At 46.8% G+C, this 16,805-nt stretch overlaps 1 protein-coding gene across 1 annotated transcript in view; it reads right to left on the bottom strand.

Annotated features, from left to right (window-relative positions):
• ADRA1B (adrenoceptor alpha 1B) overlaps positions 1-8,689 on the bottom strand; it is a 60,101-nt gene extending 51,412 nt beyond the window's left edge. Inside the window, exon 1 of the mRNA XM_020903313.2 lies at positions 7,219-8,689. Coding sequence (XP_020758972.2) covers positions 7,219-8,167 — 949 coding nt within the window. The 5' untranslated portion in view covers positions 8,168-8,689. The remainder of the gene's footprint in view (positions 1-7,218) is intronic.
• Between the last annotated feature and the right edge of the window lie 8,116 nt (positions 8,690-16,805).

Raw genomic sequence — 16,805 nt, 5'->3', positions numbered from 1 at the left:
AGTACTGGGTGCTGCCACAAATGGCCCCCAAACTATCATATCTGACAATCATGACCCTAAACACATCATTCTTCCCCGTCCCCAACCTCTGCCCCAGGCCTCTGACTCTCACAGCAAAGCTGAGGCTAATTTGTTTATCCATCACCGAGAGGATAAATCATCCTCCTTTTTTCTTCCATAAATATTTTTCATGTCTAATCATCACGGTGTCTTCCATGAATCTAAGACTTTAGGAAACTCACAGAGAAATTTCAAAAAAATTTTGTTGGGGACAAACATAGGGTTACCAACTTTTTATCTTGCCAAGTAGAACACTGCGCGCATGCGCATGCACGCACACACACACACACACACACACACACACACAATGGCTATCATCACCACTTATTACCATCATTCCATTAAAGAAATGTTATTTCAGTTTCCCAAAATAGGACATAGTCTTTAGAATAAAAGAACAGTCATTTATATTGAGTACATTTGGAAAAACACAGGATTTTCCTAACTTTTTTCTTATTTTTGTCATGAGCCAGTAAAAATTTTATCACTCATGGGCACTAGACCTTAGACAAATGTCTGGAAGTACTGTAGTAATAGCAAGAATAATATAACAAATGTTTATTGAGTGCCAAATATGGAGTCCGATAGACTCCATTTACTAGCTGTGTGACCTTGGGAAATTTACTGAGCCTCTCTGAACTCTAGACACAGGGTGATGATCCTGGTTCTGCAGAGGGGCTGAGAGAATTATAAGCTGTACAGAATATTCAGTGTTGAGCAGTGTACCTGCTACACTGGAGACCTGCTTCCACAGTGCTCATTCAACTCGCCTTCTCCAGGGAGGCTCTAGTTTGAAGAATTCACCTTCCCTCCAATTTTCTGCCATATGGATTGGCCTGAAGGACTGGGCAGGACTGAGGATGCTTCTGGCTACACTGGGTGAAGTTTGACCAAACTTTCTTTGCTCCCCATTGAGTGTTCATTCCAGGTACCAGGCATGGGGAGGACTGGTGCTATGCTGGTGACAGACCTGCCTGTGGGAACTGGTTAAAAATTGAGACTCATGGTCCCATATGAGAGAGACTGATACAAAGGGTCTGTAAGGGGAATTCCAACAATCTATGCGTTTGAAAGCAGTTCCCTGCCAGATGTTTCTACTGAGCATCTGGGTATGCTGATGGTCATGGGTTCTGACTTTTGGGTTGGGACATTTTGTCTACTTAACTCATAAGTGTTAGTTGCTCAGTTGTGTCTGACTCTTTGGAACCTGATGGACTGTGGCCCACCAGGCTCCTCTGTGCGTGGAATTCTCCAGGCAAGTACACCGGATCTTCAGGTATTCTCCAGGGGATCTTCCCAACCCAGGGACTGAACCCTAGTCTTCTGCATTACAGACAGATTCTTTACTGTCTGGGCCACCAGGGAAGCCCCGACTCAACTCATAAGAGTGTCTGGCATATCACTCCTAGCATGGTGTCTTGTGAGCTCTGATAACTGGGGTCTGAGGAGATCCCGGGAGGAATCTTCTGGGCTGTGTTTCGCCTAGTAACCTCAAGGATATTCCAGATACATCTCTTGCTCTCCTGTATCATAACCAATCCATCCCCAAGTCCCCGAACCATCTTCCTTCCACCTTCACTGCCACCAGCCTAGTCTAAATTACCATTAGCTCTCACTGGGATAATGTTCTAACTGCCCCATCTCTGCTCTGTGCCCCATATAGCTGCCTGAGTCATCTTTTAAACACATAATTCATACTGTACACCTTGTTGGCTTCAAATCCTTCAGTAGTGGCTGGTGCAATTTATCATAAAACCTAAATGTGGCTTAAAAGCCCCGGCATGGCCTGGCCTCTGCCCACACCTCCAGCCTTGACTCATCCCTGCAGGCCCTCTATTCTCTAGGCTCTGTTAGTTCCCTGCCAGCTCCTGCCCCAGGACTTTCGGGTGTGCCCTTCCTTCTGACTGGAGCTCTCTTCTTCTACCTGCTCTGTCACTGAATTAACTCTTCCAAACCATTCAGGGTTCTACTTAAATGCCACTCAGGAACCCCTGTGATATACTGATCCCTGGAGTATACTTCTAATAGCAGCACACCTCTTTTCTTCAAATCATTTACGTTTATTTGCATGTGTATATTTTTCAGATTACCTGTGTTCCCCACTAGAACTAAATTCTATGAGAACATGGAACACAGCCGCTTTGCTCACCACTGGATCTGCAGCACAATGCCTGGACCTAGTAGGTTTCCAATAAATATGTAATTATTCAGTGAATGAATAAATTGCATGATAAAGATGTGGAACCAGGTTTCCAGATGAAGGTCAAGATCCCACTTTTTCTTCCTGGTTAGGGTGACTAGATGCCCAGCATAGAGAGACCCACATCTTACACAGTACAGGAGGTAAGAGAAGGCCTAGCCTTGAACTAGAATGTGGATGATCTTCTCTAACATTTTATGAGTCAATCTTTTTCAGAGGTAAAAAGGGAATAGAAGGTTTTGTAACAGGGTTTTGTAACAGAACTAGAATAATCAGCTTTTCACAAGGTGGCTCTGAGGTTTCTCGAGAACATTTGCTATGAGAGCAGGTTGGGACCAGAAAGCAAAAAGATCAGACATCTTCTCTGTGCACTGGACCAGGTTAAGTACCTGTTCTGACAGACATGGATTCAAGTTTTGTCTCTATCATTTACTTGCTGTGTGAATTTAGGCAAGAAGTCTAACCACTCTGAGCATAAGTATCTTCTGTCTAGAAGGAGCTCCCCTGTCAGGGTAGCTGAGAGGATTAGTGGGATAATGTCTGTAGAGGGTCTAGCAGAATGCCTGGTACATAACATGTGCTCTATGATAATACGACCTCACTGGGCTACGAGCCTCCTGCAGGCAGGGACCATGTTTGCTTTGGCTCAAGAACCCAGGGATTAGTACAGTGTCTAGTACATAGTAGGTGCTTTAGGAAGTCTTCATTAATGATTTCAGAGGTGGTTGAATGTATTTTCCTTCAGTAAGATTTCCCTTTTCTAGGAAGAATTGAATGCATTTATAAGTTGCTTCTCTGGTGTCTCTTTGCAACCCCATGGACTATAGCCTACCAGCCTCCTCCATCCATGGGATTCTCCAGGCAAGAAGTGGAATGGGTTGCCATGCCCTTCTCCAGGGGATCTTCCTGACCCAGGGATCAAACCCAAGTCTCATGTTTCCTGCACTGGCAGCTGGGTTCTTTACCACTAGTGCCACCTGGGAAGTCCCTAGGAAGGGTTCCCTGTGTGTAAAATTTCCCCTCACTCAAACCCAGTTACTTTCCTTGTGAGCAACTCAAATCCCTGTGTTTTGAAACCTCAGAACCAGAAATTTCATGTGTTTGTGGGGGTGGCTCTGCCCTGAGTCATCCCTGAGACCCCCACCCTCCCTTATGCTCCTGTGGGAGGTGGAAATTCATCAGGTCTGATCTGAATGAGAGGACTGGAGAACCAAATCAATGGACAGAAGGATTCCGATTTGGTTCCAGTACTACAGAGAGCACAACTGTTTCTTTGAAATTGACCTTCATTTATTTGGAGGGGAAAGCAGTTAGTTCAATAATGGCTTCCTGGTGCCTTTCAGCATTTTAAAAGACGGAAGAAAGATTTGGAACAAGGCAAGGTTCCAGTGTTTTCTAAACAACACACCAAGCTCAGCTACTAGTTGGCTGCCCAGCACTTCCTGCTACCCACCCCATGCCCATCTTAAACCCCTCCCCCCACCCTCCCCAGGGCAAGGCACATCCCTCAATAGCCCAGGCACTTCTTGAACCCTGACCACCCCAGGAGGGTGGGAGTTGGCCTTCATTATAATGCCAGGCAGCTGAAGACTGCTTGGACATCTTGCACATGGCCCATCAAGTAGAAAAGCTGCTATATTATATTCCTATTATTTCCTGTCCCTCCGTGGCCTGATTCCAGGGGCTGAATAAAGGCGTTCTTGTTTGGTGGATCCATCCCTGCTCCTGAGTAAGTGAGAGCTGGTCCCTGGCCCAACTCTGTTGAAGCCACAGGGAAAGGGTGGGGAGGAGATAGGGAGGTTGTTACAGGTGGGGAGGGCTCCACAGGGAGATAGGAGGCCTGTCTCTGCAGGCAGCCCAACCATGCTCTCCAAAATAAAAATGAGGGAGGAAAGAAAACAAATGGTACCCCTAACCAGGACCCTGTAGGAGGCAAAGTTATTTCCTTCCCAGGAGGAATCCCAACCCTCCTCTCCCATGGAGAAGAAAAACACAGAGATGGAAATCTGGTGCCGCCCAGGCACCTGGCTGTCTATCACCACTGGAAGTCTACTCCTACCTGGACTTCTCTGATTGCCAGCTGCTGTCTCCCCCCAGATCTGCTTTCTCCTCTTTAGAGTGAAAAGCCTTTCATGGAAAATTTAGAATTTAGAATCTGCTTCAGATTCCAAAGGGGTTATTGTTCTATATCATGTTACTTTTATTTGGGCGCTATCTGAACTCAGAGGAAGTAGAAGTACATATCTCCATTTTGCTCAGATGCTCTTTCTAAATTAGTAAGAACATGTTAATCAAGCACCTTCTCTGTTTGAAACTCTTGAGTAACTTTTGAAGTCCATCCCAAACTCAATGCCTGGAGTCCACATTCCTTACCTTCCAGGGGCTGGAGGTCCTGGGGAGAAGCGTGTGGATGGAGTCTGCTCAGGGACAGCACACTGGGAGATAATGGCCGGCCAGAAAGTGTTCAAGTCAAGCAGAAGAGAAAGAAGCTCTGATAAATCTCTGGGTGGCAAGAATGCCTCACTTTCTGTGGCATGGAAGCCAAGGACCTGAGCTGTTAGGAAGATAAGATCTCAGAAAGGGATGGACAGAAAGAGGGCAGAAGTTGAAAGAGTATAAGGGAGAGAAGACTGAGGGTGGGCATGAAGAGCAGAATTCAGACAGCAGCCACATTGCCCTGCACCACCGTGTGGGTGGGGAAATGCTAATCTGTGCAGTGTTTAAAAACCCTGGTGTCCAGGAGGCTGGAGGCTAAAGGGAACTGAGAGATCCCCTGGCTGGTGCTTCTCAAAGCCTGGTGGTGGGCTGGTTAAACATGTGATTCCTGGGATTTACTGAATTAGCTTCTCTATGTGTTAGGCCTTAGAAGCTGAACTTTTACTAAGATCCACAAATGATTCTGATTTTTATTAAAGTTTGAGAGCCCTTGATTTAGGCCAGCCCTCGGTGTTCCCTGGAAGTGAGACCTGAAGTCCAAAAGGTAAAGCAGCACACCTAGGGTCACAGAGCTAATTGATGGCGAAGCTCACGTACATACGCTATTGCTCCTGACCCTCAGGGCAGTGCTCTTTCCATTGGAACATGTTGGCAGCCTTTTCACTTGTTTCCCTTGCCCCTAAAGTGAAAGTCTGCAACTGTGATCCATTCCCGCATCTTGCTGGGACCTTGTCTTCCCTGAGGATGCTCTGGTCACAGCCTCTATCGTTGAGGATCAGGGGAAGAAGGAAGAAAGGATAAGATCTAGTCAATAGTTCCCTTCTGAGCCTCTAATGACAGGTATAGGATTATACCTATAATCAAACACTGGCTGTGCACCAAACACTGTATTAAGTCCCTTCCATGTACTAGTGCAAACCCCATGCAGCAAATAGTAGTTAGCCGTACTTTGCAGATGAAGAAACTGAGGCTCACAGAGCAGTCATCATTTGCCCAAGGCTAATTAGTAGCCAAATCACCCCATGTGTGACCATGATCTTTGTATGGTCCAGGGCAGTGTGAACTGACATCCACTTTAACTGGACAGGCCTGCAAAAGGGCCCTGAGACCTCAGGAAAGAAAAGAAAGCTGGGCAGTGGGATGTGACCGCTACTGGGTATAGAGCTACAAACCCTCTCTGCTCAACACAATGAAAATATTTCTGAAAGGCACTAGCTCAAAAGCTAGCCTTAGAAATTACAATATGAGAGTAGGTTAAACAGCTTTTTTTCTTTGTCATTCTTAAACAGAAACCCCTGACATCTGCTTGCCCTCTTTCTATTTGGCTCTTTCTTTTGGAAGCAGTGTGTCTAGGATTTTCGTGACTTGAGGGATTGGTTATGTTTGGTTCCAACTGAGCCCCTGGTGTGACTGCAGCATTAGTGGGCCGTGGCACGTAGCAGCCGTGGCCTCTTATGATATCGCAGCACATGACTGCCATGATCACCTCCCTCCATTCATTTTCTGGAGTGTCCCCCAGGGACAGGAAAAGAAACTAAAGCAGATCACTGCCTCAGAGAAGGGACAAGTGTTTCCTGAGCTATGTGGACAGGATGTCACAGTATCCTCTTCTAGGTTTACCTACTAACTATACCTCGGCTTCATCCTTAGAGGAAGTCAGGTAGTATTTTGAACAACTCACTTGGTAGGACTCCCCAGTCAAATGAAGATGGGCACATGATTATAGGCTAGAAAGGGCTCAGTTTCATACTAGCAGGATTTGCTGTCTAGCAGCTGAAGGTGAGGGGCAACTATAATTTAATTCTGGGCATTCCATCAATCATCAGAGTTTGGGACATTTGGGGATATTTTTGGGTGACCCTCTGACCATCATCCTTCTCTTTCAAATCTCAAAGCTTTAGATTAAGGTTGGTTGAGGGTATAAGGTATAAAATGCTCTTAGTAACTCATAATGAAGGGAGTACGTGGAGGTGAGAGGAAGTGGTAAGGGATGGGGGCAGAACGCAGCCTCTGCAAAGCTTTAGAGGACCACGGGTCTCTGCAAAAGCCCTGGAAATGCTGAATGAAAACTGCCTTCCTGTGTCCGAGCTGTCTCCCTGCTTCCCAAATGCCGTGTCTGCGGTAACTACAAACTATTTTGTATGCTGCATTAGTGACAGACACTGCCTTAGCCGACATATCATTACAACTGAAATAATCCTGGTATGATGTTCAAGTCCAGTGTCCTTTTTAATTATTAAACCAAGGCTGTTGAATGAGTCATTCCACATACCAGATTTTCCTCCCATGGTTCTATTTCGAGTAACTTGTACCTCCCCTTAGCGTGTTCTGCTAACACCTGAGTTGGTTCTTAGCCAGCTACCCAATCTGCAAAGCCTTTGCAGAACAAACAATATTCCCCAGTCTCCAAACACACACAAACTGCATAATAAAACCAAAACCCACGAAAACTTTATAGTAAACTCATCAGTAATCCCCAAAGCTGAAGATGCCCAGTTCCCCTCGGCCAGTCCCCAACTTACCAAGTGGTAGAGCGATGAAGAAGGGTAACCAACACAAGATGAACATGCCGACCACAATGCCCAAGGTCTTGGCTGCTTTCTTTTCCCGGGAGAACTTAAAAAGTTTGACAGCTATGGAACTCCTGGGGTTATGGCCCTTGGCCTTGGTACTGCTGAGGGTATCCTCATGAAAGTTCTTGGAGTGGATCCTCAAGGTCAGCTCCTTGGAGTTGGACATCTCCTTCATGACTCCAGCCTCCAGGTTCTTGGTGGTCCTCTTGGCAACGATGTAGACGCGGCAGTACATGACCAGAATGACCGCCAGAGGGATGTAGAAGGAGCCCAGGGAGGAGAAGAGGGCGTAGAAGGGCTCTTCCGTGACCCCACATTCCCTGTCATCGTTGGGTGCCGGCTCCTTCCACCCAAGAAGAGGCCCAATGGAGATGACTGTGGACAAGACCCAGACACCAAGGAGCGCCAAGATGGCCTTCCTCCTGGTGACCAGTGATGGGTACTGCAGAGAGTAGCGCACCCCAATGTAGCGGTCGATGGAGATGGCGCAGAGGCTCAGAATGGAGGCCGTGCAGCACAGGACATCCACGGCGGCCCAGATGTCACAGAAGACCCGGCCCAGCACCCAGTAGCCAAGCACCTCCAGGGCAGCAGAGAAGGGCAGGACGGTGAAGCTTAGCAGCAGGTCGGCAATGGCCAGGTTGACGATGAAGTAGTTGGTGGGCGTCCGCAGGTGACGGTTGCAGGCCACAGACAAGATGACTAGGATGTTGCCCACGATGGCAAAGAGGATGAAGGCGCCCAGCACCAGGCCCACGGAGATGGCCCTGGTGATGTCCAGCTGAGGCAGTGTAGAGTTGGTCGAGGTCTGGTTGGGGCCAGTGAAGTTGGCATTTTTCAACTCTCCCCAGTGGGCAGGTGCTGATGTGTTGTGGCCGGTGTCCAGATCGGGATTCATTTTAGAGTCCACCCTCCATAGCCAGGGGGTGACAGGGCTCAGAAGGGCTGCGGCGAAGGCTCTTCAGCTGCCTTGAAACTTTGCTTCCCCCGTGGTCTTCTTCCCAGAGGTGCCCTCCTGGCGAGAAGTCATCTCCCCCGGGCAGCCCAGCCCGGCAGCACGTCTCCTGCCTGCACCGAGCCGCTCGCTCGCCTGTCAGAGGGAGGAGGAGGAGAGAAGGGACGAGCGGCAGCTCCAAGTTTAATGGTCCACGTCAGGCGCACCAGGCCGGGCTCGCGGGGAGCGGTGGGGAGGAGCGGGTGGTCGGGCAGGGGGCGCCCGGCTCTGCCCGGTTCGCGGCAGGTCTGCGGACAGCGGCGCCTCCGCCCAGCCAGCGCCGAGGAGGGTCTGCTTTCAATGAGCCGCCTCTGGGCTGACTGCACGGCGGTGACATCAGGCGGGGGAGCCCGGCGCCCTGACTCCGCGCGGCACTAGGGGGCAATGCGGGTCCAGCGAAGGCGCCCGCAGCCCCGACGCCGCCACCCAGTCCAGCCCCGCGGCCGGCTGCGCCCCCGCCGCCCCCGGGGGGCAAGCCGGTAGGGTGTGCAGTGAGGGGGGCGGGGTAGGGCGACCTCAGCGTGGGGATTCCCCCTGCCCTCCATTTCCTCCCCCCTCCCCACCGGGTGACTCTCTGGGGTTCTTTTCCCTCTTGAGCGCAGTTTCAAAACTGGGGTGGGGGTGCTTGTTTTTCAAGAGGGGAATCTGGAGTAAGCACCCAGATTTAAGGGGCTAGGCAACTTGTGTGGAACCTAAAAAAGGCAGAATTCCATGGTTAGAGGGCCTTGAGTCACGTCTGAGACCAACCCCCATCCTTACCTCCCTGTGCAGCCTTTCTGGTGGGAAGCTTCTTGTCATTCATTCACTCACTCACTCATTAAATAGATGGTTAATCGGGCATACACTGTCTGCTCTGGGTTCCGTCTAGGTGCTGTGGGTATAGCAACTGAACCAAGTAAATGAAGACCCCTCTGTCCTTGGGGAGCTTATATGCTAGTGGGAGGAGACAGACAAAAATAAGTAGGCAAATTCTGAGATGTGCACTAGGTGGGCAGATGTAACAGAAAATAAAGCGAGGTTGGGGAAATGGAACGGTTTGGGGGCACATTTGAAATTTTATTTGGGTGCTTAGGATTTTACTGAAGTGATGTTTGAGTCACGACCTGAAAGAAATGGCAACAAATTGTAGGCTATCTGGGGGTGGCAGTGGGGGTAGGGGTAGGGAGGGGACTTGGAGAATCCATATTATTTGTTGATTTTTTCCCCTTTCTGCCTGATATCCATGTTGGACATTCAGCTATAGGGACACAATCCCCAAGGTGGATGAATGGTACTTAGGAGAGAAGGTGTGGCTAAGCATGCTGAGGGAGAGCCTCATGTTAGTTAACATTTATCCATATGTCCCAGTCCCAGACAGCGTGCTAAGTACTTTTCATATTTTCTCACAACACTAGGAAAGATAGACTATTCTCATAACCATTTCATTCTGTAGGTGGGACACTAAGGTGCAGCAAAATTGAACACTTTGCCTACATTCACACGGCCATCAAGTAGAGAATTTGGGAACTGAACTCAAATGCACGTCTATCCAAGGTTGAGCACTTAGCTGCTATGTCATGCTTTTCCCCCAGAAGAAAGAAGAGGGTAAATTCCCACCCCCAGCTTTATTGAGATATAACTGACATATAACATTATGTAAGTTGATTTGAGACACTTATAAATTAAAAAACTATCATAATGTTTGCTAATACCTCCAATATGTCACATAATCACCATTTCTTTTTTTTGTGGTGAGACATTTAAAATCTGCTCTCTTAGCAACTTTCAAGTGTATAATATAGTATTACTAACTACAATCACCATACTGGACATTAGATCCTCAGAACTTATTCATCTTATAACTGGAAGTTTGTATCCTTTGACCAACGTCTCCCCACCTGGTCCTTCCCTGCCAACCCCTGGTAACCACCACTTAACTCTGTTTCTATGAGTTTTTTTTTTTTAAGATTCATATATAAGTGATATCATGTAGTATCTGTCTTTCTCTGTGTGACTTATTTCACTTAGCACAATGCCCTCAAGTTTTACCCATGTTGTTGCAAATGGCAGGATTTCTTTCTTTATCTTGGCTGAATAATACTCCATTGTATATATATATCAATCTTCTTCATCCATCCACCAGTTGATGGACACTTATTTCCATGTCTTGGCTCTTGTGAATAATGCTGCACTGAACATGGGGGTACAGATATCTCTTTGAGATTCTGTCTTCATTTGCTTTGGATATATACCCAGAAGCAGGATTGCTGGGTGATATAATACCTCTATTTTTAATTTTTTGAGGAACCTCCTTATTGTTTTCTATAGTAACTATACCAATTTACATTTGAGATAAGGGTTAATTGATTGTTATAGATGGAGCTATCTTCAAAATAGTCAATTTTGGGATCCGAGCCACTAGTGGTGGGAAAAAACTTACATTTATTGAGTTTCCACTGATAGTCAAGCATTTACTCAATTTCTTTTATTCTTCACAAGAACCTTTAAGAGAAGCATACCACGCTCCACTGAAAGTTGAGAAAACCATGATTTAGAGAGAGTTAGTGCATTCCTGAGGTTGTATGGCTAGCAAACATGCAGCAGAGCAATGGGTAGTAATAGCTGGAGATTGAAAAGTAAAGCCTGATGCTTTCTTTTATTCTCATTCAGAATCCTGCATCTTCATACTTACTGCCCTTGATAATCACTATAGCCTGGTGTCCAGGGATGGGGAACCGGGAAACCACTCAAGAAGATTTACACTTCAGTTCTTCATCCTAGAGGTGGGTCCCTAATCTCTTTTGGGGCATATTGTACACCTATGTAAGGATTTACTCTTATTCCACCAAAATTTACAGACTCTCAAATGCATAAAATATGGAATTTCAAGGAGTTCCCTAAGATTAAGGAATCTGTGGTTGAGAGAGCCCTGAAAACACTTTTTCTATTTCAATTAGACTGGCTTAAGTTGTATTTGAAGGTTTTAAAATAAGAGATTCACAGGTTTATAGTGATTCAGGTCTTCCAGAGCTGGCAGAACCCTCACTTGCCCATTTTCTCATTTTGGAGGTAGTCCAGGAGGTAGAGGAAGTTGGTGAACTCCCATAACTACTCAGGTGCAGAGCTGGTTCTCAAAATCCATTTTCCTGGCCCACACATGACAGCTACTCATGACTTATACCGTGAGATGTGAGATGGGGACAACTTAGGCAGGCCTCTGCCAGGGGTCCTTGTGAAGAGGAGAGGCTGTCCTTTGTCTTGGGTGGCTCATGTAGTAATCTTTCTGGAGATAGGGCCTGGGCTAGATGACCTTTTGAGATTTTCTGGTTTCCAGTGGTCAGCTTCCTTTGCTGGATAAAGGGCTCGGACGGCAACCTGGCTGCCCCCCTCTCCCATGCATCATCCATAGTGGGGGTGGGAGCGGGGTCTCATACACTCAGCTCCCATCATCTTCATGTATCTTCAAGTCTAGGATGATGGCGCTTCTCTTGAACTGGTTTACTCCCAAGGCAGAGTGGGAGGAGGAAGAGAATGCCAGTAAGTTGGCAGAAAGCTGGCGATTAGCACAAAGTCAGGGATGTGGGAGGGAAAGAGGGGGGTAAATGACAAGCAAGTCTGAAGTCCACATTTTGATTGTGGCGGCCCATTTCCCACTTCCCTGGGCATTAATTTTACCAGCTATTGAACAGCCAGCAACACACACTGAATTTACAGAGACTGTGTCTACATAATCACAGTAACCAGCTGCAGTGTGAAAACTTAGCCTATCCGACATTTTTCTACAGTGGCAAAAGGCCAGGAAAAAAAAAAAAGGGCAAGTATGAGATACAGATTTGGTTTATACTAGTTACAAAAGAAGATAGTTTGTTACCTAATTGAGAACTTATGTCTTGATTTAGGTGTCCAGATGTGGATTTCAGACATGTCATTTATCGGCATCTTTCATGAAAGCAAAACACATATCCCATCGTAAGGCAAACAGGTATTAGCCTTAACAGGAGCCATGTACCAGGACTCCACTAAGCACCGTGTTTGTGATCTACTGCTCCTTTCCTCCTTTCATTGGAGACGCCTCTTAATCCCTCTGGCTGATATTTGACCCACAGAATTGACCATTTGTTTAGGTGTCATGAGGATATTTCATTTTCTTGGTACTCCCTGGGGCAATGCCAGACACAGAGCTCTGACTCACTCAAGGCTCAGGGAAGAAGAACCTTTTCATTATCCATCTGATTACATTAGAAACCTCTGATGTTGCAAACTCCCATTCCTGTGAGCCCTCTAGGAGAAGATGCTACTGCGTTTGACCTGTGGGGAGACCAAGGCTGTGCGAAATTCAGAGATCTGCTTAGAGGACCTGTGGGAAGAGACCTCTCAACTGTGGTCGTGCACTTTTGCACGGTACTCCCTCTCTACCTCTCTCCAGCTTTCAGTTCATCCAGCCATACATAGGAGCGTCTACTCTGGATAAGGCGCCATGCTAGGCACTGTGGGTGAATCAAGTTGAATCAAATCAAGCAAATACTAACCTAGACTGAGCTAAGTGCCATAGGAGATGATGATGATGGTAAAGCGCCCTTCAGAGAGACCTACTCTGTGGCAGGCACTGTTTTAGGTGCTCTGTGTGCACTTACTCAAATCTTTACAACAATGCGAGGTAGGAAATACCCCCTTTTTACATATGAGGAAACTGAGGTTCAGAGAGGTCCTGACATGGCCAAACTCATTCAATGAATAAGCAGCATGAGTATTCAAAGCATTGTTGTCTGGCTCCAAAGCTTACATCCTTCTTTCTGCATCAGACTGAGATTGAAAAAAAAAAAAAGGCAGCAGAAGGTTCAGTGTTAGCCCTGAAGGAAATTACAGTAGAAGATAGAATGTGATCAGGTTCCTGAGCGAGGCAGAGGTCAGGCAAGGGACGGCATGGCAGAGCTGTCCGGGTGAGAAGGACCTGGAGAGGAGCTCCTTGGGTCAGGCTTTCTTGCTTCCCAGGCCAGCACTCAGTCTGCTGAAGATCTAAGTGCCAACTTGGTGACTAATCCTGCTTCCTTTATTTAGTAGCTGCTAATGTGACCTTGGGCAGGCTAGTAAAGTAACTAAGAGTCTGAACAATGGCACCAAAGAGACCAGGGTTTATGTTCCAGGCCCATTAATTTATTAGCTGTGTGTCCTTGGGCAAGTCACGTAACCACTCTGAACTGTGGTTTCCTCATTTGTGACATGAAGATCATAATAATGCCTGTCTCAGAGGACTGAGGTGGGGATTAAATGTGATACTGTGTGAAGTGCCTAGCGTAGTGTAATAGTCTATCAGCCAAGAGTTTAGTGCTTACCACGTGCTAGAGTAGACATTGTGCCCCAAATGCCTTATGTACATTTTCTGGTTTAGTTCTGATAATAATATTATAGATGCTGTTATTATTGACATTGTAGAGATGAGCAAACTCAGTCTCAGAGTGGTTGCCCAAGGCGACACCTGGCAGGTGGCACAGCTGGAATACAGAGTACCCAGTAAATGAAACTTGAAATGAAAAAAGAATTGGAGGCATGAGGCCTCTGCTTCATGAGTTACACTAGGGTCTCCGGGGACCTGAAGGAGGATTTCTGTCCCTGCTGTGGTCCAGGAGGGAGAGGAGAAGCACCCTTTCTTCTGAGCAGGAGACCCTGGCTGCAGTCGAGGCATCCTCTGCCTCCAAAGACAGCAGATCAGAGGCTCCCAGGAGTGAGGGATTTCAGCTCCCTCAGGGCAAACTTGCCTTTCTCTCTGGTGATTATAATTTGTCAATCGTTGGTGAGCAACGATTCCCCCAGCCCAGATATTCTAGTTGCACCGCATCTCCTGGTAAGCGAGTGAGAGAGAGACAGAGACAGAGAGAGAGAGAGAGAGAGAGAGAGAGCGAGAGAGCTCAGAGCAGCCCTTTGCAGTAAACTGGTGAAGATTAATTGCCAAGTCACCAGGGGCTAAAATCACATCACATGGTCCGGGAGAGCCCAGGAGCCCTGAACTGGGGGTGGGGTGGGGTGGGGTTTAAGGGGGTCAAAGCACAGAGTGTGAAAAGCCTATTGAGTCTGGAACCAAGAACATGTCCTTTCTTCCTTATGCCCTATGCCCTAGCAGCTTCTCCTGTGGGACAAGGTAAAGGGGTCACCAACACCGACTCACAGTGCTGCAGAGAGAGGGTGAAGGGGCGCGCATGCCGTTTTCTTGAGAGATTCTGGTTGTGCCATTATCATCCATGGGCTTTGCCCATCACTTTGTTCAGAAATCTGTGGTGGCCCCCACATTTCTCAAGAAATGGTCTTTGGGTTGCAGTCTGGCTTAAAAGCGGGCACACAGCTGTGTTTGCACCATGCTCTTCACAAGACAGATGTATTAACAGTTATCCACATCAGGTGTCAATGGAGATTTTGCTGGAGCTAAAGCTCTTCTGAGCTGCTTTGTATTGCCACTGCCAGGATTTACTTCTTTTTTTTTTCTCCTGAGCAATGGGTTTGCTTTCTTTCTTTTTTAATGTGGGTGTGTGTCTATATAATTTCATTTATTTATTTTTGGCTGTGCTGGGTCTTCGTTGCTGCGGGGGCTTTTCTCTAGTTGCTGCAAGTGAGAGCTTCTCTCTAGTTGCAGTGCGCAGGCTTCTCATTGTGGTGGCTTCTCTTGTTGCAGAGCACAGGCTCTAGGGGGCATGGGCTCAGTAGTTGTGGTTCCTGGGCTCTAGAGAACAGGCTCAATAGTTGCGGCACACAGGCTTGGCTGTTCAATGGCATGTGGGATCTTCCCAGACCAGGGATCAAACTCGTGTTTCCTGCATTGGCAGGCGGATTCTTCACCACTGAACCACCAGGAAGCCCCAGAATTTACTTTCTAACCACATTTATTGACACCGTCAAACACAACAAAACAGAAGTTATGGCAACAAGCTCTGTACAGCTGACTTTTCAAGGCATTGGTTCCTTTGGGCTCCACTGCTACAATCAGGACCCAGACTTCTGAAATGTCAGACTCAGAAGGACCCTACAGATCATCTGGTCCAGGGTCAGCAAAGTATAATCCCATGGACCAAATCTAGCCTTGTACCTATTTTTGTACATAAAGTTTTATGGAACACAGCCATGCGTGTTCACTTGGGTATGTTTCTGGGTGCTTTCACGGTACCATGACAGAGTTGTGGAGCTGTAACAGAGACAGGCTGTCTTGCAAAACCTAAAATATCTGCTCTTTGACCCGTTACAGAAAATATCTGTTGCATACTTTGTAAACACTGTTGCATCAAATGTTTGTTTATTTAGTCTCACTCTCTTATTTTACATGCAGGGATACAAAGGTCCAGAAAGGGGGAGGGATTTACCCAGGGCAGAACCAGGGTCCATAGCCTGAAGGTTTGACTCCTCCCCCACGGCTTTTTATGCCACTGAGGTCATCAATTCCTGCAGCTTGGCATGGACTCAGAGTTTGAATCCTAGCTTTGGTTGACCAGATGTGTGACCTTGGACAAGCTACATAAACTCTTTGAGCCTCCATTTTTCCATCTGACACTTGGGAATAATGCTTTCTATTTCTTGAGCTAATGCACAGGAACATAGGAGGTAACAAGAATCAAAGGAACTTTAGTCTGTAATGATTTAGCCTGGGACTTGGCTCATAAAAAACACTCATCCAAAAACAGCACTACTATTATATTGATGTCCTCTGTAATATCAAGCTTCCCAGTGGTGCTAGTAATAAAGAATTCTCCTGCCAGTGCAGGAGATTTAAGAAACATGGGTTCGATCCTTGGGTCAGGAAGATCTGCTGGAAGAGGGCACAGCAATGCACTCCAGTATTCTTGCCTGGAGAATCCCATGAGCAGAAGAGCCTGGCAGGCTGCAGTGCATAGGGTCCTACAGAGTTGGACATAACTGAAGCCACTTAGCACACCCATAATTTTATATGTATGAATCTTATTCCTTGCCTTCCCTCCAAATTTCAAAAGAAAAAGTGATATCCCTTCCCAGTTGTTCCTTATCTTTTTAGGTCCTAGACCTTATTGAGAATCTACTGAAAGCAATGGACACATTGCTTTATTCCACACTTTTTCTGAATCCCTAGTTGGGGATCCTTCAGTGACAAATTCTTGGCAGGGCCCGTTGATCAATTGATTGCCACCCTGTTGCTTCTTATTTTTGTTTGCTCCTGCTAACTTTATCTTGGTGTAACCTCTACTACTCTTGAGCAACAGAACTAATTCAGTGTTTACCGTTCATTGTGGAGGAGAACTTGCATAGAATAAAGTAAATGGATGCTGGCCTTTTTTGTCCTCCTGGAGTTCACAGTGTAAGATGGATAATGGAAGTGTGCATCTGAGGATGTAGAGAGAATTGTGCCTGACATTGAACAGTAATGTGAGTTAAATAAGGAAACACATAAATATATGACATAGGTCTCGTGTTTCTCTGACTTCCTCTTCTTCCTCTTTTGGGTTCTTTGAACCAAACCATCAAACCTCTTTTGGGGGATTTTCACTTGTGGTGGCCACCAAGTTCAGAAAGGTCTAAAAGAAGTGGTGGGAACCTTTTTCCTTGGGGG

This window comes from Odocoileus virginianus, chromosome 3 (genome assembly GCF_023699985.2).
Source record: "Odocoileus virginianus isolate 20LAN1187 ecotype Illinois chromosome 3, Ovbor_1.2, whole genome shotgun sequence".
NCBI classification, from domain to species: domain Eukaryota; kingdom Metazoa; phylum Chordata; class Mammalia; order Artiodactyla; family Cervidae; genus Odocoileus; species Odocoileus virginianus.
The sequence above is the reverse complement of the archived record's forward strand: the minus strand, read 5'-3'. Positions and strand labels throughout refer to the sequence as shown.